This window comes from Rhinichthys klamathensis, unplaced genomic scaffold, assembly GCF_029890125.1.
Source record: "Rhinichthys klamathensis goyatoka isolate OS25496 unplaced genomic scaffold, OSU_Roscu_1.1 h1tg000228l_1, whole genome shotgun sequence".
Taxonomy (NCBI): domain Eukaryota; kingdom Metazoa; phylum Chordata; class Actinopteri; order Cypriniformes; family Leuciscidae; genus Rhinichthys; species Rhinichthys klamathensis.
The window spans coordinates 2,549,116-2,574,010 of NW_026606752.1; the positions used below are offsets into that span (position 1 = coordinate 2,549,116).

The 24,895-nt window shown below is 37.4% G+C and overlaps 2 protein-coding genes across 20 annotated transcripts in view; one reads left to right on the forward strand and one right to left on the reverse strand.

The window, feature by feature from the left end:
- Nucleotides 1–24,895, reverse strand: part of tjp1b (tight junction protein 1b) — a 134,257-nt gene that overhangs the window by 22,570 nt on the left and 86,792 nt on the right. For 8 of the 19 annotated variants that reach the window (XM_056264997.1, XM_056264995.1, XM_056264991.1 and 5 more), the window contains 9 exons: nt 16,033–16,089; nt 14,435–14,559; nt 13,320–13,422; nt 12,552–12,876; nt 12,230–12,295; nt 11,995–12,101; nt 11,637–11,805; nt 10,540–10,684; nt 8,357–8,392 (listed from right to left, as the gene is read on the reverse strand). In XM_056264997.1, coding sequence (XP_056120972.1) covers nt 8,357–8,392; nt 10,540–10,684; nt 11,637–11,805; nt 11,995–12,101; nt 12,230–12,295; nt 12,552–12,876; nt 13,320–13,422; nt 14,435–14,559; nt 16,033–16,089 — 1,133 coding nt within the window. Of the gene's footprint in view, nt 1–8,356; nt 8,393–10,539; nt 10,685–11,636; nt 11,806–11,994; nt 12,102–12,229; nt 12,296–12,551; nt 12,877–13,319; nt 13,423–14,434; nt 14,575–16,032; nt 16,090–24,895 lie in introns of those variants that run through there. The other 11 variants (XM_056265010.1, XM_056265009.1, XM_056265001.1 and 8 more) reach the window with 8 other exon arrangements.
- scamp5a (secretory carrier membrane protein 5a) overlaps nt 6,194–24,895 on the forward strand; it is a 210,555-nt gene continuing 191,853 nt past the window's right edge. Inside the window, exon 1 of the mRNA XM_056265016.1 lies at nt 6,194–6,203. The gene's annotated coding sequence lies outside the window, so the exon portion shown is untranslated. The remainder of the gene's footprint in view (nt 6,204–24,895) is intronic.

Genomic DNA, 24,895 nt, shown 5'->3' on the forward strand with positions numbered 1-24,895 from the left:
CTATTATTGATTCAAATCCTAAATACTTGTTTTCTTACAAAAAGGGACATGCAAATAGCCAAACTACTGGAAATATTTTTGAACGATGACTGAAACTAATCAGTATTTTTTTTTTCTCTTCAAACAAACCAAATCACTAAAATGAATCAGACCTTCCAAAATCAACTTTACTGACTGGTATCCATATACAAATATCAGATAGAGGTGGAAAGAGTAATAAAATATTCTACTCAAGTAAAAGTACTACTACTTCAATTAAATTTAACTTAAGTACAAGTAAAAGTACCGGTCTAAAAATCTACTCAAGTAAAGTAGCTCATTTAAAATTTACTCTGAGTAAACAGCGGGGGTGGGGGACTCTCCCGTGTAGGGTTGTAATGGTATGAGATTTTCACAGTATGATAATGTCTCAGAAAATATCACGGTTTACAGTATTAATCAATTATTAAATAAATAAACTGTATTATTAAATTATGGGTATTATTATCATCAGTTAAAATGACAGTTAAATTAATGAAAACAGGATTTTTTTTTTGGTTGAACAAATGCTTTTATTATAACAAACTTGAAACCATTTGTTTGTTTTGTTTATTAAAATTTCAATAAAACATGTCTAATCAATTAAATTTGATAATTGATAATGAATTAGATTAACAACTTATTTTTAACATGAATAATTTATTAAAATGTTTAAGAAAAATATTGTCCAATGAAATGTATTTTATTCAGAAAATTAATGTTTCTTTTTATGATTTAATCCAAATATATTATCAAAAACGGTTGTAATCAAATGTAAATTTAAAATTGTGTCCTTTTATTTTTGGGGGAAGCGCTGCAAAATCAGATTTACTAAATTAAACCATGGACAAAAAATATATTCCTTTAAATAATGTTTAAATAAAATGTATTATTATTGTTGTTAGTGAAGTTTTTTTTTTCTTTTCTTCTTGTATTATTATTTTTTACTCAGTAACGGATATGATTTCAAATGTAGCGAAGTACAATACTTCAAAGAAAACGTACTTAAGTAAAAGTAAAAGTACAGATTTTAAAAACTACTTAAAAAAGTAGAAGTACACAAAAAAAACTACTCAATTACGTAACGCGAGTAAATGTAATTCGTTACTTTCCACCTCTGGATAAGACGGATATAAAGATCAGAGATTAAATATGTACTTCTTAAAGAACACATAAAATGCCTAATGTCTGGAAATACTTTTTATTGAAACAGTCTAAATAAACAGTCTAAATAAAATGCGCTCAAATGCAACATTTCAAATTGCTAAACACATTTTCTCCAAAGGCCACAAACATTCTCGACACAAGTACCCAAACGCAGATGTGAACGCTTGGCAAACTAAATCGATATCGGTATATCAATGAAGTACTTTAACACGCAATCTCGCGTTGTGGCGGTAACCGACCTCAGTACTCCAGCCGGCGATAGAGTTACCCTCATATATCTGTGCTATTAAAACCAGAGGTCAAGCATTGAACTTACTTTACAAACTTGCTCAACAAGATTCTTAAATTGCTGCTCCACTATGACAGTAGTTGACTTAAAAGAACTGACACTTTACGCGAATGTCCACTATAGCGCCCCTTGTGGCAACGCTGAGAATGCAAAGTGTTTGCGTTCATGCACTTGGTAGAGTATGTTTCAGGCCGTGAGTGAAAGCACATCAACAACACACCTGTAAACCAAGACACGGAATATATACGGTACAGTGTGGAATGAGATGAGCTTTGTGCTGTTCGGTTAAAGCTTTTGATGATTAATGCATGCTCTGCTCTCAGCAGGACAACCAAAAAACAACGCCGCTTTTTCCACACTATCGAGCCTAAGCACACAACCCATAAAACACTGTTTACACTGAAAGACAAATGGCAGATGAGAGCGAGGTAGATGGGGAGAGAGGGAGGACGTTGTGTGGCTAGGGCAGCGAGGTAGTCTTGAAGGTCACAGCTGTGTTTTGCAGCTCCTTTGTTGGACTATATTTAGCGCAGACCATCTGATCTGGAGTAATGGAGGAGAGAGAGAGCGAGAGAGAGAGAGAGAGAAAGAGACGACAAAGAGAAAAGGACTCCAGGTGCACCACCGCCATGGAGGCACTCCAAAAATCGGCACATGGCCAAAGATGACGGGTCCTGCCCGTGACCTTTATTGTCACGGTAAACAACAGCGGGCGACATCTACGGATTGCAGAAACTCTCCATCTCTGCAGGGCCGGGCCGCCACATGTGGTCCTGTTTTATTCATGACAATGACGAATATCTTTCCCAGCAACGGTGTGGCTCAATAAAAACAAAGCCTTGGCTGATTGAGGATAAGTGTATGGCATAATGCACTATACCTTTAAAGGCTCTTCACAGTTATTATAATCAATAAAATGAACTACAAGTACAAAGAAAGATATTTTGAAGAATATCGGTAAACAGTCAGTTGATGGACCCCATCCAATACTATGGAAGTCAATGGGGTCCATCAACTGACTGGTTACCGACATTCTTCAAAATATCTTTCTTTGTGTTCAGCAGAATAAAGAAATTCATACAGGTTTGAGGGTGAGTAAAAGATGACTGAAATTTCATTTTGAAGTGAACCATTTCTTTAATATTCCAATCACTGAGAAAAAAAAACTTTTTTCAGAGAACTGATTACTGTTCAGAGTAATATTTTAATAACTTAAGGGGAATGTCATAAAACATTCATAGAACATATTTTATTAGTTAAATGTTTTATTTATACATATTTTTATTACTTTTTCCTAATAAACATATTAGGAAACCTTTTCGCCAACATGGTGTCACCCCCCCAAAAAAGGTGGTTCTCGGATAAAACAAAAATTGACTCCTCAACGGTTCCATCCATTAACCCTCTGGGGTCTGAGGTGTTTTCGGGGTCCTTGAGATGTTTTGGCATGCTCTGACATTTGTGCATTTTTCAGTTGCTTATAAACATATTAATGGCACAGGTGAAATTACACTCTATATAGCACACACAGGGCTACCATTATATGTGAGCAACATGTATGTACATGTTTGTATTTTTGAGAGAATATTGTTTATGCGTGGTTATTGAAAAAACTAAAAAATAAATTTTCTAATATATGGCCACAAATAACATACTAAATATCTGTCCACAAGACTTTTGACTAGTGGATGTTGTCGCCTAGAGTATTTGCTTCAAATTGATCTGAAAATCATTCTGGCTAATCATTCACATAAAACAATAGATTGTTTTAAATTGTGAAAAACATTTTTTTGTTTGCAAAGGCAATATGCGGATGGGCGGATCGGCCCAACCCCCTCATGAATAATTAGGCAGTTCTCACCTGAGCAGACTGCATACTAATGAGCCTTTCATTCAGGGGTGTCACACAAGAAAGAATGCAAGGACAATATATATATATAAATAAATAAATATTTATATACACACACACACACACACACACACACACACACATATATATATATATATATATATATGTGTGTGTGTGTGTGTGTGTGTGTGTGTGTGTATATAAATATTTATTTATTTATATATATATATATATTGTCCTTGCATTCTTTCTTGTGTGACACCCCTGAATGAAAGGCTCATTATATATATATATATATATATATATATACAAACAATCAAAATATAAATGAAAGCCAAAAGCACATTTTTAGTCACACATTTTAGCCATCCACATACCATTTTTAGCCATCCACCGCGGTAAAAATAAACCAGTCGCATTTCAAAGTCGTACGCGAAATGACCGCCAGGTGGCGCAAAGGGACATTTAGCAAAACGTAAGTGGGGCTAATGTCTATTAACAGTAGCCTAAGGATGAAATACTACAAGTTATGGTAATTTCCAAATAAGCCTACAACAAATTGTTGGTCATACAGATAAGATATAATCTTTTAAAACTGTAAAAGGTTAAAGTAGGCCTACACTCACAGGCTAAAGACAAAACGTTTTCTCGCTCATGTGAGAATCAAACGTTTGGTTATTTCTCAGTAACAAAATTCATAGCCGAGCGGTAGAACTGATGGTTCATCATCAAGATGACACAGGTTCAAATCCCGCACAAACATGGTCTGCTGTATATTTTATATTTATTATTGCAGAGAGATTTGTCTAGCTCTAAAACTCTGTTACACCATACAGTTTTGTTTTATATAGGCTATATATATTTTTTTATTTATTTATTCCAGGCTCTCACGCCACCCCCCCGATTTCTCACGCTGAAGTGTCAACCCGGTCGGTCAAATTCCTGAAAGATATAGTTTATCTATAGATCTACCTGTTGAGCCACTCGTGATCGACTAGTTATACCGTAAATTAGTTAAAATATCCCGTAATCTATTTAGAGCGAGCGTGCATGCGAGACAGATATTGTGCTCCAAACCGTGCGCGCGCATGGCAGAGAGGTCTGTTCCCTACAACCTAGAGTTTTTAAAAACATGGTTTTAAGTAAAGTGTGATTTGCCAGGGGGGACTGGGATTTCCTTCTGGTCTAAACATCCCTACTTCTGCTGAATTATTTTAATCCCCACACCCCTCCCTCCACAGCTAATCAATGCTATAGGCTACTTCACCAATATCAAATATATAAAATAGAGATATGCAACAGGCACGTTTAAACGAAAAACAATAAAATCAAAACCAGCGTTTCAGTTGTTCATTAGTTCCAGTGGCCTTAATGCATGCACGGCTTTTCAAAATTTCACAAAGCGTGTTGAGATTATTTTGAATGAAATATTGAAGTTTATAATTAAGTGTTTTGGCACACCACGCCGAGTGACCCTATGCATTTTTCTAAAGTCGGGTTTTATTCTGGCATCGTGAGTTAGTGTTCGACAAACGCGGCGGCGCGTTCATTTAGATTAATTTATTTATCTCATTATTACAGCTAAAATAACTTAATAGGCGACTCCGTAATTTTTTGGTCATACAGATAAGAGTAGAGTAGCTTACATCGTTCAAAACTGTAAACTTGTATTCATATTAGGCTAACGACAAAAACAGTATATCTGTCCTCTCTGTCTCCGGGAACTGCGCGTCACAAAAATGAACCGAAAGCCACTTCAGCTCAGTCACGATAAGAAATCGGCTATGTCTAAAGCCTTTAAATGTCTAAATATTTAGGCTAATAAATGTTATCTGATTATGTAGGCTAATCCATATGAAAACGAGAGGTACAGAGGATCTACTCAAACATGCGCTTCCCAATGAGAAAATGACAAGACATGGGTGAAAATCTCGCTCTAATTAAATGTAGGCTAAATCGCCCTGAATTAAAATGTAAAAACATAATAATGTATTTGTCGAAATGTTGCGATATTGTTTCATTTAAGTTCATAATTATTCTATAAATGTTATTTAATTTAGCAGCATTACCACGAAGCACCGTGTTTCGATATTTATTTGAATAATACAAAATAAAATAAAAACTTAATTCACAAATTGCATGCCTGGTTGTAAGGATCCAAAGATCCCTGTAGACTTTAATATTAAGTGACAACAAATTCACAAGCGTTTTTTCAGATTATATTTAGTTTTGCTTGGAAAAAGCTGCCCCAAACCAGTTTTATTTCATCAATTATTGAAATAATGAAATATTTAGTAATAAACTTTTATGACAGAAATATCACTAGGCTACATGTAACTTAAATCATTTAATTCCTTCATTATCAACACTGTCTAGAATGGCGATTTAAGTGTGAATTGCGACTTCTCTTTGTGTTAAGTCAGCCTCAGACTCCGATAGCCTGTGGGGGGTTGGAGGGACAGTTGCTGGACAAAGGTGTTAATGTTCCTCTTTCATATGGAGAGTGTCGGATAGCCAGCCTGATGAGCAGGCAAAATTATTGTAAGGATAAATCTGTGTCCAAATGTAGGCCCCATATCTTATTAAATTATAAATATTGTAGTTTATTTATTGTAGCCTATTTAAAGTTTTTTTTTCACACAAAATTTCAATTGAAGTTATTGTAAGGTGAATTCAACAAGGCATGCTGTGTCTTTGAAGCAACAATTAAAGGTTAAATAATTTTTTCGTGATTTGTATGGCTGACACGCAGCGACATATACAGTATTATCAGCTGTATGATGTGTTTTTACCCTGAAATGATTAATTTCGAGAGAGAGACCCGCGCGCGCAGCGAGGGAGACTAAATAAACTTGTTAAAAAGAGATCCAGCGCGAGAGAGGCAAAGAGAAACGCATGTTTTTAATTTAATTATGTTTCTTTGGACAATTTTCGTTTTGTAGGCCTACTGTTTTAATTGTTTAATTTAGCTGTAATTTCTTTGGCAATACAAATTTAAAATGTCGCAAGAATAAGATTAGCCTAGTGTTTCTTATTTTGCATCGCAAAAGAAATAAACTCTAAACAAGATGCAACCCTGTTTTAAATTAAACAATTTAAACCTTGAAATGTTCGAACTTGGTTTCAAACTTAAGTAATTTTAGTGTTCTTTTACATTACACAATAATTTAGCAGACTAAAGACGAGCTTCTTCATTTTCATTTTCTGATCGGCTGACAATCTTCATCAGTTTTTGTCGTTTGTGCAGCGGCTGCGGTTCTACAGGAATGTAGCAAATTTATGTTGTAATGATAATCAAACAAAACTCTTGACTTTAAATAAGTAAACAGATATAAACAGTTACCTATTTAAGCATCAAGGTGGGAAAATATAAACGTAGGACAACATCGGTTAACAACATCTATGCTACATTGAGATTCGATCTCGGGTCTGTTGAAGCTCCTCGAAGCTCGTGTCGTTGCGTTGATCACTGAGCTATCGTCTGTACGCTGTTAAAGTTGTAAAGCCTCGTTCATGTAGCCTAAATGTTTTTATTGCAATGTTTTATGTTGAAATGTTTTCATTATTTATTCAATTACATTTCAGTAGCCTAATTTCAGTATTGTGATTATGAATTATTTTAACTACGTTTCACTTGTTGAATTCTTCTGCTACCAGCTTTCAATCGCTCTGAATCAGCGCGGTGCGGCAGCAGATTACGCATTAGAGAGAATAAACCGGAATAAACGAACACTTTTCAGAGTCTATGATTGTAGCGCCTCTTAGCGGTAAAAGGCAGCAAATACACCACATATTTTACCGCCGCGGTGGAACAGCTGATGTGGGCGTTGTCATGGCTTGCCTCGACATTTGCGTTTGAATAGAGCGCGTCGTCCGTGGGCGTGTCAGATTAACGCGTAATGAAGTGTAATGAGCTGGGGGAAAAAATACTGACAGCACTCTCTTTTCATACAGATTGCATAAACTGAGAATATTTGTTTTTTATATAAATTACTTCATTTAAAAGAAGAGAATTCAAGCTTCATAAAGAAAAACCTCTCGTGCCTGTGTGACAAGTAATCGCGGAGTTACAGTTAATCTTAGGACGCGTTTCAGAATGGACTTCACTGACAGAGAGAACGCAAAACTCGCATCATGTTTGTTTTTCTTTATTTGGTGAAAAGCACAACACTTTGTTTTTATTGTGAGTATCCACAAAAAAAATAGAAACTTAACAGGATCTAATGATGTACAACACTTATATGTAAGATCAAAATTAACAGAGTAATTTGAGTCTCTTTTGCACTGATAAGGAAAAAAGTGAGCTGGTATCGCCGGCGAGACCGCCGACCCCAGAGAGTTAAACCTGTTGGTTCTCAAACCAGGAATTCAGGGATGTTCTGATCAGAAAAAGTTTACAAAGCAACAACTACTAAGCTTTCAGCTGCCTTTGTCTTCACCGATTCCAAATTTGTGTGTCTACGCACATGGTGCAGGTGGTGCTTCAATCCAATTGGACGACTTTCAAGGATGGTTGGCAGAGCAGATGTGCCTGTAATACCAAGAACTCTCTAAGGCAGAAAACTACTACTACAAATGATGTTAAAAGCAGCATGTTTTCGCCTACACTGCGAAACTGACAGCAGCAGCCCTTTGGAGAACGTGTGTATTTGTACGTTACCGACAGACACCCCTATACTCGTCTTTGCTCATCAGGAAAGGGGTAACAGCTGAGACCAGTTCTTTAAAATTGAATAAATGAGAATGAATGGAGGGATATGTTTGATGTCAGAGACGCATGCAGGGATTAGGCACACAAGCCAATGAATTCCCTGTACACAAGTTGGTTTGTTGGGCTTCATTGCCTTAGCCAGGGTTGTGACGTTGGAATGATGAAATGAACATGTCAAGTAGTTCACATAAATTTTCAGCATACCACACACACGTTTGGTTACATCACGGCCCCGTCACATGCTTTAGTGCAAAGCTCACAAAAGCGTTAGTTTGGTTAGCTATGTTCGGGACGCTTGCGTTAACCGGACCCATAAACTTACACTGGCCGGGTTCTCTGAGTCGTCGGCCCTGCGGCCCTGATTCAAAACAAGAATCAGAAGAAACTTCATGAACACCTACAAACCTGAAGGTCTGTAAACATGTGTGTGGTCAATTCTGGCTTGTGTGAAGTGTGTAATTTCTTCTTCTTAAACAAAAGCCAGCCCACCAGTTGGAGCCTTCTCTAAAAACCCAAACAGAGCATACTTTCATAGTGTCAACCTACAGTCAACCTACAAATGACCTGCTGATGCTTTCAAGTGTTTGAAAGCATATTACCATCAAAAAAATAACACACTTCACCTTTAAATTTAAGGTTTCATTTAGGAGGATGGCACATTTGCAGGGAGATGAAATTCCTCTCATCCTCTACCGCTGTCACACCCTGGTTTATCTATCTAGGACACATCCAATTTACAGGAGCGTTTTGTCAAGAGCTGCAGTACCGTCTGACAGAACCTTTTCTCATATGCCTGTTCTCATATCAGCGGTGAGCAGGCCTGAAACTTCAGCTCTTAAAGTTCAATCTGTTGAATCTTATAAAAACAGGAAGACTTTAATAAGGAGGGGGGAAAGAGAGCCAAAAGAGACTATTTGGGGATGATTTGGCTCCAAAGCGTAGTACATTTACGCCAGGTGAATCAGACCGCTGATTTCATTTGTACTAACTAGTGCTGGGCAACGATAAAAAAAATTAATCGCGATTAATCGCATGATTTTCTTGCGATTAATCGCGATTAATCGTATTGTTACGCGCAAAGTTGAATAATGAATTCTAAAGTAGTGTATTGCGCACATTTGATTTAAATGTACTGCTACAAAAGTGCAATAACATGTGGTTTGCAAAAACTTTAAACAAATAAGGTGCTTTTATACCAGCAGTATTCCCTTACACAGTATCAATAAAATATTTCTTGTAAATCTCAACTTAAACATTAATGTAATCAAATCAAATATTTAAACAAAGCTATTTGCCACTGCCAGGGCATTACTTTTTATCTAGCTTGTTAAAACGAGTCCAGTTTTCTTGTTTTTAGTTTTTTCTGAACAGGTATCTTGTATCAGGGAGCAGCAGAAACAGTCTATGTAGTCAAAGGGTCATGATCACTACAGATATAAGTCGACCAACGTTACTTCTCTGATAGCAGCTTAGGTTTGGTCATGGCATGCCATGGTTTCCCACATAATATTACATTAAACAGAGGTAAAGCCCAATTTATACTTCTGCGTCGAACTCAAGCCGTAGCTGTATAGCGCGCGTACCCTGACGTGCATCTCTCCAAAAATGTAACGTCAATTCTACGCGTACCGCAAGCGCTGTGATTGCTAGAACCGCTCCCCAGGTTTCACACTTATGGAAATGTGTAATTGCGCGTCAACGCGGACAACGACGCAGCTATATAAATGAAAACCAACGCGTAGTCTATAGCGTAGAGGCTCCGGCGTAGGTCCGACGCAGAAGTATAAATCAGCCTAGAGTGAGCTAGGTGAAGTGGTCGAGCACAGGTGCAGCGACAAGCGGGTGCGTTCCTGTGAAACTGTTGCGGTCATGCTCGCCTCACGCACGCGCCCGCGCGTTGCCGAAGTTGAATTATCTAACTTTTTGTACACGACGCGCAGCACAAATCATTGGAAGAGAGACTGATCCTCGGCTCGCTGTTTGTGAGTTTCCAGAATCTAAATAGATATCAGGACATCAACAGGAGGACATTCACATGGCAGAGCATCCCCGCTAAACTAAACGCAGGCCTATCAGGTAAAGTTATGTATAATTTTAATTTGAGTTAAAAAGGCTACAGCTGCGTAGCGCACAGAAGCCGTTGCCATGGTTACTATCCATAGAGTGCCTGTCATTCACTCGCGGAGCGCTGTCTCCCTTTCTGTTCACCTGAGAGAACCTGCCAAAGCCTCTCCACTGCTTGTTTGGGTGGGTTATTTGCTGGCTGACCAACATCCCACCCCTCCTGTGATCATGGTTTGACTGTAGGCCTATGTGTATTCAGAGCCAGTGAGCAACGGACTTTCAAAATAATAATAATAATAAAAAAACTGCGTTAACGCGCGATAAAAAAAATTGTCGGCATTAATTAATAAATGCGTTAACGTGATAATAACGCGTTAACTTGCCCAGCACTAGTACTAACATCTTGAGTGAAAAGTAATAAAAACCGAAAAGGTTTCGGACCTGCCATTGCTGATCTGCGGTGGAGAGTGTCTGGAGTGGTCCGAGGGCTCTGAGCGGCGGTCCGGGGATCGAGACCGGCTGCTTCTCTTCCGCTCGTGGGATCGGTTGGAATGATCGGAGGCCACGGAGTGGATGTCTGAAATATCTAACACAAAGATCACATGATTTCACACCATTACAGGTGTTTGATACAGTATACTAAGTCAATCTAAAGTATTGCTATTGGGATATTCTATTTTTCCCTAAAAAAAAATCCTAATGGAATCAATTAAGGGTCAGCTAAGAAAAACATTAAAAAAATCCAAAATTATTTTCAGTCAGTTTTTTGTTTTGCCTTGTCTTGGTTAACAAAAAGTCTAAACAAAATACATTTCATTTACCTAATAATTTCTGGTAGTTTTGTGCTCGTCATTTTTATCATTTAATTTTTTTTAAAATATATTTATATTTATTTATTTACTTGTTTTTTTGTTTTAATTTTAGTAACTTAAACTTGTTTTATTTTAGTTAGTTGCCAATAAATACTTATTGATAATTTTAGTTTAGCTTTATTCTTAATTCTAAAAGTTTAAGTTTTAGTTAACAGTAACAACACTGCTTAAAACAAGAAAAACAATTTACATATTTGAAAAATGTACTAAAAATGTAAAATAAAATTAAAATAAAAACTGAAAGTATAAAACTAAATAACTCAATTTTAATAAATACTATAATGGTATATAAATAATACTAAAATAAGCATTAAAAATGTTTAAGTATAAATTGTTTTATCTAACTAAATTTAGTGAGGTTTATGCTTAAAACCACAACAAAAATATATAGTTAAGTTATATATATAAGATATGTATATATTCACTAAAACAATAATGTCACGCAATTAGCTTGCTTTGTTTAGATGTTTTTCCTGTAAAACAAAATTTCAATAAACTGATATTCTAAAGAATAAATAAAAAGTGCATTTATTTAGTAGGATCTCTTTGTGAATTAAAGTTACAGCTTTCTAACTATATATATATATATAAGCAGGAAGAATTGAAAAGAATCAATCAAATCCACTTTGACTGGTAGGTGTGTGTGCTGTCCAGACACTCTCTCACCATCTCGGTCCGAGGCATTAGCTGAAGGTATGCTGTCATCCATGTCGGGGATATTGAGCAGGGTCGCCCTCTCGTCTCTCTGCACCACCATCTTCAGCTTGCCCTTTGACCTCTCGATCAGTTTCTTAGCGTCGATCAGGGACAGATTCTCAGTCACAGTGCCATTAATCTAGTTCCAGAGTAAATGATAATAAAAAAGATGTGAACACTGTCATTTATCTCCATTAGCAAATGTCTGCATTCTTTCATAATTCCTCACATCACTAAATGCATCACTTCAGTCACGCTCGTCACTTAATGCACTCCCTTCTCTCTCTCCATCTGTTCCCCCTCCCCTACAGGTGGTCATTTATCTTACCTTGAGCACCACGTCTCCCTCCTGTATGTTTCCGTCTCGGGCTGCCAGGCTCTCGGGGGAAATGTCCTTTACGAAGATGTGGCTGGCCAGGCGAAGCCCGTATTCTGCTTACAGAGTAAACCGCAGAAACACATACAGCATGTTAGCATAAGTTAGCTATAAAGTTGCTTTTTTTTTTTTTTTTCCTGATGGAAACCTGCACACACAACCCTTTTTCCTGTAAAAAATGACTAACTTTGTTTTTCATCCTTTAAGGCCAGGCAACCACTGCCGGCTGGTTCCATCAGTAGTGGGCGGGAATCTAAAAAGAGAAAACTAAAAAATGACTAGCCGTTGGCAATTCTATTGCCACGGTGTGCGTAGAGGGTTGACATAGCAAAAACGTCATTGGGACTAAAACATTAAACTTCAAATATGTTCTGACTGGATGAGATTATGCTGTTTTGTGTAGCATTTTCAATTTAATGGGGACAGACCACCTAAAACCGTGTTGTGCTATGTAAGGGCAAAAGTGATTGGACGACACCGGTTGGCAGGCTCGAAGCGGCCATGTTCACCTTCATTTTTGCGGGACTTGATGAGGGTGACCTTGGCTGGGCGAGGGGGGAGGTTGGAGGACACAGAGTGGCGGTCCGAGCGTGGGGACAGACTCCTCTCTCTGGAGCCGCTGCGCTCTCTGTCCCGGTCCCTCCTCCCGCCCAGCCGCTCGCCCCTGCCGCTCCTCCGGCCCGTGGCTCCGCCCCCGCTGTAGGCGCTCCGGCCGCTCCGTGCCTCATAAATCTCCTCTTCGTAACTGTCATCGTCCTCGTCGTGCTCCGACATGGTCTCGCGTTCACCCGTGCGCCCCATAGGGATCTGCACCTTCCTCTTTCTCCTGATGGTCTGGACAGAAGGAGAAACAAGACATGATTATTCACAATTTTGGGGCACATTTTTTATCTCCAATAAATCTCTAAAACATTCTCTTATGGATTTTAGTGCAAAATAAATGAATGAAAGTGAGTCCAAAAGTGTGAGGCTACTTTAATAAACATACTTCAAATACTAGACTACCTTTAATTAGCTTTAGTTTGTATAAAATTTTCAAAATGCTAAGTAAATAAATAAAAGTCAGAGAGGACTAGTGAAAATGCTTTTAATTACAAATGTTTTCAATACAAATTATATAAATAAAAGTCTGACAATTTATATAATTTGAGTAAGAAGTAGAAAATACATACACATATATATATATATATATATATATATATATATATATATATATAGAGAGAGAGAGAGAGAGAGAGAGAGAGAGTTAAAGAATAAACAAAAAGTGGGATACATACAATTTTTGCATTCTTCCCACTTTTCCGAAGTTGCTGCACTGCATATGCATGATCCACGTTGTCCATGGAGACGGCGTTGACCATCACCACCCTGTCATTCTCCCTGCCGGGGGCAAAAGGTGCAAAAAGCAGTAAGCAAAAGTGCCACTCCAACTGATCTCAGTGCAAAGCTTGATCAGCAGTCCTGTGTGCGCTCATGCGTTTACACGCAAAGAGCAGATTTTAATTTTACATACAAGTAAAATCAGAGCATTCTGGAAAAGAAAATCTTTCACTATGGTCTTTAAAATGTATAAATTAAAATAAATATATATTTGATAATACACAACATGTACAGTGGGCCCAACTGTACTCTCCGAGAACTAGTGAAAATGCTTTTAATTCGCACTTTTCTAATTTAATACAAATGTTTTCAAAACAATTTATATCATTTGAGTAATAAGTATTTTATAAATAATATATTATCTATCAAATATTAATTTCTTTAGGTGGCATCCCAAACATTATTAATATCCTCTGATATTTCTGGAAATAGTGCATAATGTGTTTAGGAGTAATTCATAAAGCATACAGCAGTGGCCAAGAGTGATTTCCGGTGAGGATATTTGTTTTTAATGACCCTACAAGTTTGACTAAACCATCAAAATATAAGGCAAGTATTTTATATTTTTTAAATGTGAGGGAAGAAAAAAAACTAACTAGAAGGTATTTATCAAAATAATTCGAAAAAAAAAAAGGAAAACTACAGCTACAGATTTATTTTACTGTGCAAAAAAAAAAAAAAAAGCATAGAAAAACAGGAAAAAGCAAAATAATCATTTATTAATATTTAGTTGGTTCTCTCTTATTTTTGCATGTTCATAATTTCTTTGTATGACAGCCTTGGCCAAAAATGATGTGCGCACAATTTAATAAAGGGTGAAGATGTCCATTTTCCTAGGCCAGGCATGACTTTTGGCCACTAATGTAAAAAAAAAAAAAACGAAACGTTTCAATGTGACATTATTGACATTTCATTCTATTTGATCAAATTCACCTTAATTCTAATCAAATTGAGGAATTAAAGTGGACCTGAATTGGCATTCTCAATAAAGAAGGTAAGAGATGAGTCTTACTGCAGCAAGCCCTCGGCTGGGCCTCCCTTCAGCACATCAGATATGACGATGGACGTCTCCCCGCTCTGAAAGTGAGGGTTATCCCTTCCGCCCGAGATAGCGATCCCGAAGCCGAACCCTGGTGCCTGTGAGACACACATCTACATGTTACCCAACAGGTGAGAGGGACACCAAAACATTCACACCACAGTGGAAGAGCTGGAGAGGGACGGAATAGGACAGAGAGAATGAAAAGATAAGATCGGAGGCATGGAAAGGAAGATAAATGAGGGGATGTGATGGTCAGAGAGATACAGAGAAAGGGCAGAGAAGGGCGGAGAGACTGTCAGAAATAAAGAGGAGAGAAACAATACGATAAAACTCAAGCCATGTTGGACCTGAATTCCATAAAAGTTCATAAATTGTCGACTTGAACAGTTTTAGCTGTAACTGAGTGTAACAAAATTACTTTAAAAAAAAACTTCGACGCACATAAGTGATACAAACTAGCAACATGTTCATAGCTAGCTAGCATAACTGCAATGTGTTGACCAAGCATGAGCATCATAGAAGTTTTTGGCCTTATGTAGTGCATGTGACACCAAGCGTTCATTGAAGTAACAAAACCACGACACAAGCGTAACTTATGCTGCCTTCAAGTGTTATCAGAAATGTCCTATTTCCCAGTTCTGAAGTCGTGGGTATGAGCTCATTGAGGCTGTCAAAAAGGCTGAAAAACTACATTCAAATTAAATATTACTAATATTCAGATTATAAGAGGGCGCAATGAGCAAAATATCAATGCACCGCATTAAACGGTTTATTCAAAGCAATGAAATAACACGACTGTTCAAAAAAGGGCATAACGTTTAAACTACCGTTTATTAATCAAATATAATTTCATAAATTGCGTAAACAATTATTAACAAAACAGCATCATGTATTTATGCAGAGTTAAATATCATCATGGCATCTTGTTCGCCACTTCGAAAATTTGAATAAACCGTTTTTGCATTTGACTGTAGACTTTTATTTTTAATTCGAAGGATATTCGAAATTCAAATTTTCATTTGACAGCACTAGAGCTCGTCGCATTTAAGTGCTTTGTTGTTGTAGAGAACAGAAATAAATAACAAAATGTTTTGAAGACTTGTTAATGTCCAATTTCTGACCAAGAAACTTGTATTTACGATAATTCCGATAGCATGTGACGTGACTTTTCTTTAAATGTATTTTGCACTTCTATTAGTGAGTAACCCAATAATGTAACATTATTTAATGTAACACACACACAAAAGTTTGCTTTTATATATATAAAAGAGAGGAAGTCTGGGCAGGACAATAGATTATAGTTATAACCATGACCAGGTTAGTCAGAGGTTTGATTTCATGGGGTCTTTAAAACAAGTAAAACAAGTATTAAAATAAAAATCTGCCAGCTGAACATCTTGAAATAGAAATGTACTTTTTAACAACAAGTAAAACAAAACACAAATGCGATTCTACCAATATTTCGAAGGGTTTTTATTGTATTACGCAGATCACACAAACAACATGATTTGATAAGCATCCATACTAGGATTCCCGACACAAATCAAAAAAGAGAAATTGATTCTCACCCTGTGTAGAGTTACAGTGTGCTGTTCCCATATTACAGTCTCCTCCATTGCTGCACTCTGTGTTGAGAGAAACAACAAAACAAAACAGAAAGAAAGAAAGAGATTAATAGAGAAACACACAAATCGTTAGATCAACATCAACAACTTTAATTGGTTACATTCCCACACGGCCTCAAGGATGCAGATGCATTCATTAAAATCAAGCGGGTTACACACACATTCGGAAATGTCTTTGAAAGCGTTTCAGCGCTTCACATCCGTAAATACCTTTAGAAACCCTCCAAAGACTAAATGATCTTCCTACACGTTATGTAGCAGACTTGGAAATGATGTAACAGACACGGAAACAACAGAGGTAGTGAAACCCTAACGCTAGGCTTGAGGAGGAGAAAGGACTGCTGACACACAGCAAAGCCACCTGAGGTGCTCAAACATTGATTTATTCACGTATTTCTCCATGGCTTCTGCAATGCAGTCACCTCGAACAGCAGCTTCACACAGTTACTGCACAACGCCAGTGCTGCACAACTGCGATCCCATAGATCATCAGATCCAAAGCAGTGCATAAAACTGGGAAAATGCATTTAGAGAATGATTCTATGTAGTCGTATGTGGTGATAACGTACTGCAAAATAAACACCAACAGGGTGATGCGGAGGGTTTAAATGTGAGCGTCAGGGTTTAAACTGTGAGCGAGAAGGATCGTGGGCTGTAACTCTAGAAATGTTCCATGAGAGCAACTGTGCCTCCCACTCAATCACATCCGTGGCAAGGCCTCGAGTGAGGAAATCCATGAAGGATGAGGAATGTCAGCAGTGTCAGGACCAGAGGCAGCACCTGACAGGATATCCACGACACACACACACACACAATAGCAATTCTTCACTCTCTCCTCAAATGTGTTTGACATATTCCCTCTTGAGTGAAACGAAGAAACTTGTTCCTCACATTAACACGACCATGTACAAGATACCTGAACAAATGCTAAAACTTTAAACTAAGGGTACGTTTCACGACAACGATATGCTTAAAACAAAGAAGTTTTTCCTTTGAGTTTTCCACGTACAGACGACACCATTGTCAAAACGATCCCCATTTACGCGGATCCGCGAATAACACTAAAAGCGCTGCATTCTGCTGCCAGGCCATTAGATGGCGATGAAACACTATAGACTGAACACGTAATACGCATGTGCATGACGTCATCGTCTTCAGAGACTCGCGTTTTTGTTGTTTACACTGAGACCGTTTTCAAAAACTTGCACTTTGAAACCCGTTTTCAAAAGTTTGCGTTTTCCGGCACCCAAAACGCCGCTGTAACGGCTAGGGCTGCCCCCGACTAAAGATATTCCTAGTCGACTAACACTCCTGCATTTTAGCGATTAGTCGAATAATCGTTCATTTATGATATTAATATAAAAACTTGCGTATATACAAGGAAAGGTATTTGACAGAAAATGCTAAAGCATGATATTAGCACGTTCAAAATGAAAATTAAGTGCTTAAAACAGAATAGTAAAGCGTTTAAAGTATACAGCGCTTACGACACGTTATAGGCTAATTATAACATAAAAACAGCAATCAGACTGCCTGTGCATTTTAATAATTTATTATCAAAAGTACAAACTGTAACAGTTACATGTAAAAAAAAACAGTTTTGAATAAAATAAAATAAAATTCGTTCTTTAAAATAAATTAAATAAACGATTAGTAACTTAGGCCTAGTACAAAACAAGGCAAAAAACAAAACAAATAAATACTGTAGCAAAAACGGTGTTTGGTATAAAAATACAGTGGAAAATTAAATTAATATAATTTTTTTATTGTTCAAAAGGAAAATGAACAAAAACGAACAATTTAATAAATGCACATGGCACACCGCACAACGCCAAAACTTAGAATAAAAAAGAAAGCCGCAAACAAATCAACAGCCTAAGTGTTTGATTAAATTGTTTAGAACAACTAGGCTATATTTAAGACAAAATGTGGAACAAATAGGCTAATTTAAAGAACACTAATACAAATCAAAAATATCAGAGCAAAGCCGCAAACTGCCATTAAGACGACGGATGAGTCTCTCTTGACCTGAAACAACAACTTGCAAACATCAGACTAATTTTTCTTACAGAATAAAAAACAACTTCTGCATTATATAAAAACGAATAAATAAAAATAGTATTTATTTATTTGTAACGGCGCATAAAAAGTCTTCAGTTTTTAGTTGAAAACGTTGTCGTGTAAACAGCCCCTAAAATCACAGAGATGTGAATGTTTTACTCTACGCTAGACAAAAACATTGAGTGTTTGCATTGGAGCTACACAAGCTGGAAAATAAGCAATGTTTTTCATCCTTCTCAAAAACATTCAATATATATTTCGATGTTAACTCTTTCCCTGCTATTGACGTAATTTTCCGTCTTTCCACTGTTATACGATAGGGGGCGCTATTACGCATCTTCTGAAGGAGGACTCAAATCTTCAGATCAAAACACAGGCAAAAAAAAGAGCAGAAACAAGCGATAAAGCATTCATTTTTATTATTAAAATTGCCTAAGATAAAAAAGTTACTTTAGTATTATTTATATTCTATTATAGCACTTTTTAGTATACTGATAATATACTGTTAATTTTAGCTAGTTTTTTAAATTTTGTCAATTTTTATTAGTTTTTGATTTTATACATTTCTATTTAGCTTTCATTTATTTTTATTTTAGTTTTAGTCATTTTAGTACTTATTTCAGGCAACATTTCTAACTTTCAATTAGTTTTCATCTAATGCTTGTATTTTATTTTAGCTTTATTTCAGTAACCAAAAACGATTTGTAATATCAATTAATGATGACACAACTGTATCAAATATACAGCAATATTTAAAATATAATTTTCTTGTGATCAATAAATTGCCATGAAAGTCTGACACATCAGATATGAGACACAAAAAAAACCACGTACCAAAAAAAAGTGTCCATATTTTGCCTAAAGGTTAAATAAAATAGACAGTTTGATTAATAAAAAAAACATCTGAAATTTCAACGGGACATTCCTGAACAGGAATCTTCTACATGCAACAGGAAGCGAATGTTTGAAAATCCGTATTGTATGTTTCGGATGCTTAAATAGATTAGGTTTCTGTAACAAATGGAAACCATGATGAAAGGGCTGATAGCCTTATGTGTGAAGCACAAGCGATTGCCTCCTGACGGTGATAAAGGAAGGATGAATGACGTTCCCGTGTCACATCTTCACGAGCTGAGAGATCAAGTCTCAGTCCATCCGTGCAATTCCTTTGACCTCGCAGATAATAACTCAGGTCTCGTTCGCTTCACAGCTCTGACTTCACCTTACGTTGGGCCCGTCTCAAACCGCACACTACATCTTGTTAGCGTGCAGCTAGTTAAATAGATCTACTACAGTCTGACAGCAAGAGTTATGTTTATCGGTCTCTTGCCAAGGCTAAGAAACGCCTGCGGTCTGATCCCTGTAATCTCAACTGCGTTTTATAAAGAGCCTGTGAATTGTGAAGCACAAGCAGTTTTGGTTCGACTAGGACACTAATCTGACCAAATGAGGTCTGTTGATGAGAGGGACTCATTAGCCCAAACTTTGCTGTCTTTTCGTGGTGTCTACAAAGAGTCAAGCGATATACTTTGTGGTCTTTTATTCACTGTCCTAGATTAAACTGGTTAAAATGATAATCATGATTATTTTGCTAAAAAATAAAAAAATCTCATGTGCGTAGTTGCCAGGTTAGGAAGATTAAGTAAAACACCAAGCAGAAAATGTATCCATTTCAGAGAAAAGCTCTGATTGGAGGATTTAAACTCTTGACATCTGGCAACCGAAAGCATGAAAGTTTGTGGAGGCTTGTTTCCAAGATGACGCAAACGTCAAATGAAAATTAAAGAAGCTGTTGACCAATCACAACACACTGGTCCAGCCGACCAATCAGAGCGCACTGCGCTTTTCAGAAGGAGGGGCTTCATAGAGACAGGAACTAAAAGCGATACTGACAGACTGGGAAGAAAGGAGCTGCAACAATATAAAATGTTTTTTTAACATTTAAGCATGAAAACCTATTCTAGTAGACCCCAAAAACAAAACCAAGACTGTAAAGGGGTATAATATGGCCTCTTTAAAATACAATTTATTCTGCCAAGCGGCAATAGTATTCCCTCTAAGAAAATGTGACGTTACTCCCCGTATCGCTCTTATAACATCAGCTTAACAACCTCCGTTTAACAGCGTAATGAAACATGACTGACGGACTATGAATTCAAGTAAAACCCAGAGTAGGAGCCGAGAAAGAAATAAGGAGGAGGGAGGGAGGGGAGAGAATACAAGGGCAGTGCGTTGGGGGAAAAGTGCTGACCTAGGGGACAATTACTGCAAGCTCAACCCTTCACCTGTGCCCTGCATGGCAATGAGGAGATGCTTGGATCGATCCGGTGCCATTAACATATCCTGCATCTCTGCGAGGCTTGTTAAAGCCACAGCTACTCCCCCAGTGGGATAGTCATGCTGGACTTTCCATGGCGTATTGTACGAAAATGTAAGCTAGACAAGGCTATACAAAAAAAAAGGCACCAATTGACCTTAGTAAAAGTAAAAATGAGGCCATTCTACTCAAATGGAGATGTATTTGAAGCTGCAACTTTGCTAAGAAGGTTTTAGCATGGCATAATAAATGCTAAATCAGATACTTTTAAAAACGTCACTTGCGTTCTGTTTTGAACGCAAGTAACTAACTATTAAGTAACTATTTTTAGCGGATTATATTGCTTTAACACGCAAAATTGTCAATTTCGGTCTTTGTGAGTATAGGCTATACTCTAAACATAGTCGGCTTTGTCTTTAATAAGCATAAAACGCATGCCAGTATAATGAACACAGGATCCGTGCACTAGCTCTTAAAGTGACGGCAGCCATATGTGTCTGTCATTAATTTTGTTGTCAAAACAACAAAAGCTTTAAGTTAAAGGAATCAAGATTAATAGCCTATGTATTTCATTTCTTCAGGACTAAAATACTACCCAGTGTTATTTTCCATTTGATTACTTTATTCAGTTTCTGTATATGAATACTAGTGTTAGACCCATTGAAAAACTTTTCTCTTTAATTGTCTTTATTTGTATCTTTATTCTATTGTATTTATTTGTGCTACTTTTTTCAATTTAATTAAACAATTTAAATCAGGCTTCATTGTGTTGTGTAAATTCTTAACAACAATATTACCACATTGTAAAAATGCAATGAGCGCAAACATTTAGGCAAGATAAATGTAATAATTTTGTTTGGAAATAATGCCCTGCCTTTCTCCCCCTCAAACAAAAAAAATCCCCCCCATGAGAATCATCTAAGGGGGGATTTCATCCCCCAATTTTCCAAAACGAAATTCAGGCCCTGGTTTTGAAGTGCTGGAAAAAGATGTGACGTACTTGAAAGTATTTTACTATTCCTGCCAAACTTCCATGGTTACAGTTAGTGTTACTACATTAAATCCATGGTGAATGAATGTTGCTGATCTGTGGACTTAAAGCCTACAACTACTTCATTCATGGCACCATGTTTCTCCTGGTTTCCACGTCAGCGCTGTTTGATCCGTTAATAACGGAGAAATTTGAATGCTTCTCACCAGATCTCGCAGCGATGTTATTACTTCATTGGCGAATTCAAATGCTTTCTTTACTGGATCTCTTAGCGGTGTGTAACAGTGTTGATCAAGATCGTCTCGCGCTGACATTAGTCCAAACTGATAAACGTTCAGTGAAGCACAAAATAATGAGTAGCACAGTTTCGTTCCGCTCTCATTACGTTTGCCATTTGATGTTGGGCAAAGTTGTGGTGGACGACGCACGCGCATTTTAATGAAAATATCGAACGCTATATCGAACATTTTTTATATTGTTACCGACAATGGTGTACCGTCGATAAATACAGATACCGTTTTATTGCCCAGCCCTAAGTTTGATATCAAATATATTTATTGGCTATTGCCTTCAATTACAGAATATTTGAGGATGACTGCAAGAAATGAGGATGACAGATGACTGCAAGAAAACACATATCAGGACATGTGTTGAAGCTGAAATCGAACCTGTGTCCTTGTGGGGACAACAGCTCTTTTCCATTCGTCATTCCCACTGCCCACTGGGAATCACTCAGGTTTAGTCAGTGACTCCAAATCAGTGCGGTCATTCCCTCCGCAGCTAGCAAGCTCACTACATCACGTGGAAGGAAGTGGATTAGAAATCCCATCTGCCTCTTGTACAATCTAGTCCTCTCTCCCTTGTTGAATGTTTAAAAGGAAATGCGTGAGAAGTGGTGAAAACCTTCAGTGCGTCAAACAAAGATGGCCAATTCCTAGTGTTCTGTAACTAATGCTACTTGCTTTGAACGAGCAGCACACTTCTGATCTGACAGATTAGCCGTCCGGGGCATTACACATTCACTCTCTGGAACAATAGGCTGAATCATAGAAATCTTCCCAACAAGAAACCAGAGAGTACAGGAAGACCGTAATCCAGCAAGTTAAAGCCTCAAGAGCTGCTGTAATACCACAAGAGAACGTCCTTGAAAGATGATTCACATTAACTGTTTATTTGTCTTCTTGGAGATTTAAAGAAATCTTGTCTTTAAAGAGATAGTTCACCCAACATTTACTCATGTTGTTCTGTGCAACACAAAAGAAGGTAAATTAGAAAAAATGCATAAGGGTTTTTTCTGTCCATGCAATGAAAGGGTGATCTATCTCTTCAAGGCGTGAAAATTGCACTCCTGGTATTAATACCAAATTTTCAATTTTATTAACCTCCTAAAACACCTTGTTGGCAACTTGGCCAAATCTGGCAACATCACATATATTCTTCACGGAGAATGCAATTCCAGAAGGCAATGCGATGAGCTCAGTGAAAATATGAGATGCTTTTATATGCTTATTAATTGAGCATTAACTTAGAAACATGCTAATGTCCCACTCTCCTGAAATAAAAGGAACACTCCAGGTATGAACAAAACATTTTTTATTTTAATAATGCTACCTCCAAAAATACCTTTTTTCGGCCAAATTTTAACAGCAACACTTTCGTTGCAGTCAATCAATCTTAGAATGCATTGCAATGAGTTCAGTGGGGGAAAAAAATACAGAATATTCATTCATGCTAACTGGGCATTTAGATTAGCATCATGCTAATGTCCAACTCAAATCATCTTAATTGCGAGACCCGTCTCAATTGACGTTGCAGCAAATCGGTCACTTGTAAGGTTCTGCTAAGGATGACACCTTAGAAGGTAGCTAACTATGTGGGCAGTAGACAGTTAGGAAGCTCACTAGGGCTTTGGAACAGAGCTTTGGATTTATCCTGTTAAACACAACATTACTCATCCTTCAGTTTCTCTTGACAGTCTAGGCAAGCTGCCAGCCGGCTCCAGAGTTGGAAGGTACGGAAGGAAACTTACCCAGGTATTACACAGCACCGAGAGCGGGTGCAAACACTTTGTTGTCTTAACCTAGTCAGCTTTAAAAAACAAAAAAAATACCATCACATGCCTAGTATACATAAGGATTTTCTGGACACACAACATCAGCAACAAACAAGGAGAAAAATCTAACTTGAGGGCAAACACAATATTGTACTTTGATACTTAAATACTCGTAAACAGAAGTGCGCAAAACACAGTGGAACTGAAGCCCGGCTGGGAAAAGTTTGCACTCTAGAGAGCAAAAGAAGGGGTGGGAGGATTTATGCCCATCTTAAGGCTGATCGGCGGCGTAAAAACGCTGATGCACAACATACCCTGCACCATTTTGCCAGAATTTATGGGTGGTTTTCAACGGCCAGTTGAGAAGCTAACAAAGGGGCCACTTGATTCCTGTTGACAGTAAATCTTAGTTCACAGTTTCTTCTGAAGTTTTGTTAAGTTTACACGCAGTGAAAGAGCTCTTTAGAGAGCTCAACGTTCATCTTTTAATGTGCTACAAAGGCAGAACATGACTGGGCAATAACGTTCCAGACTTTTACCAACCCGTTCAAAATTGACCCGAAGGCACAGAAAAGCTGCATGTTTATGACTTCTGCTGACTTTTGGTTCTCTAGCTGCTGAAATTCAAAGAAACACACACACACACACACACACTCTCAAACAAACTCTGATTCTGTATGTTCAAGCTCCATGACTAAGTATGACAACACTGCTTTTTGCTGGCAAAGACAGCCCATTTTACTTAGGCTAACAGCAAAACATTTTTTTTCTGATGAGGCAGCATTCTGAGGTTGTGTTTGTAAACGTAAAGATTTGTAGCACTGTAGCTATTTGCACTAATTGGTCTTGAGAGCAGCAAGGATGGAGAGATACGGTAAGAGAGAAAGGGAAGGTTCTCTCATTTTCTAATTGACTGGTGTGTCTCCCACCAATCATTTGTAAATTAATCTTCCAGTAACTTCCAGGCAAAATGAATCGTGAAATACAGATATGTGTGATGGAAAGTTAATAATTAATGATTTTCACATTTTCTACCCATCATGTTAACATTCACTTTAACAGTTCATTTTAATAAAGGTGAATGTGAACCTTTATTAAAATGAACTGCATGGCAAGTCTCCTGTACAGAGCAGTGAGTGGTAGCCAAAATGTTGGTTGCCAAGATGTTCTAAGGTGGTTATTTACTGGCTCACCCCCCAAGTCTCGTTGATATTAGTATTTTTGGCTTAAGCTTATTAAAGTGCTGTTAGCTTAGCAACACAATAATGTGAAAGTCTACTTAAATCATTGAATGTCGAGCCTACCGTTTGGAACGGTGTTGTAGGTGGTTGCCAAGCCATTGCCACATGGTTGCTAAGTAGCGATGTGACGGTGAGGAAATTTT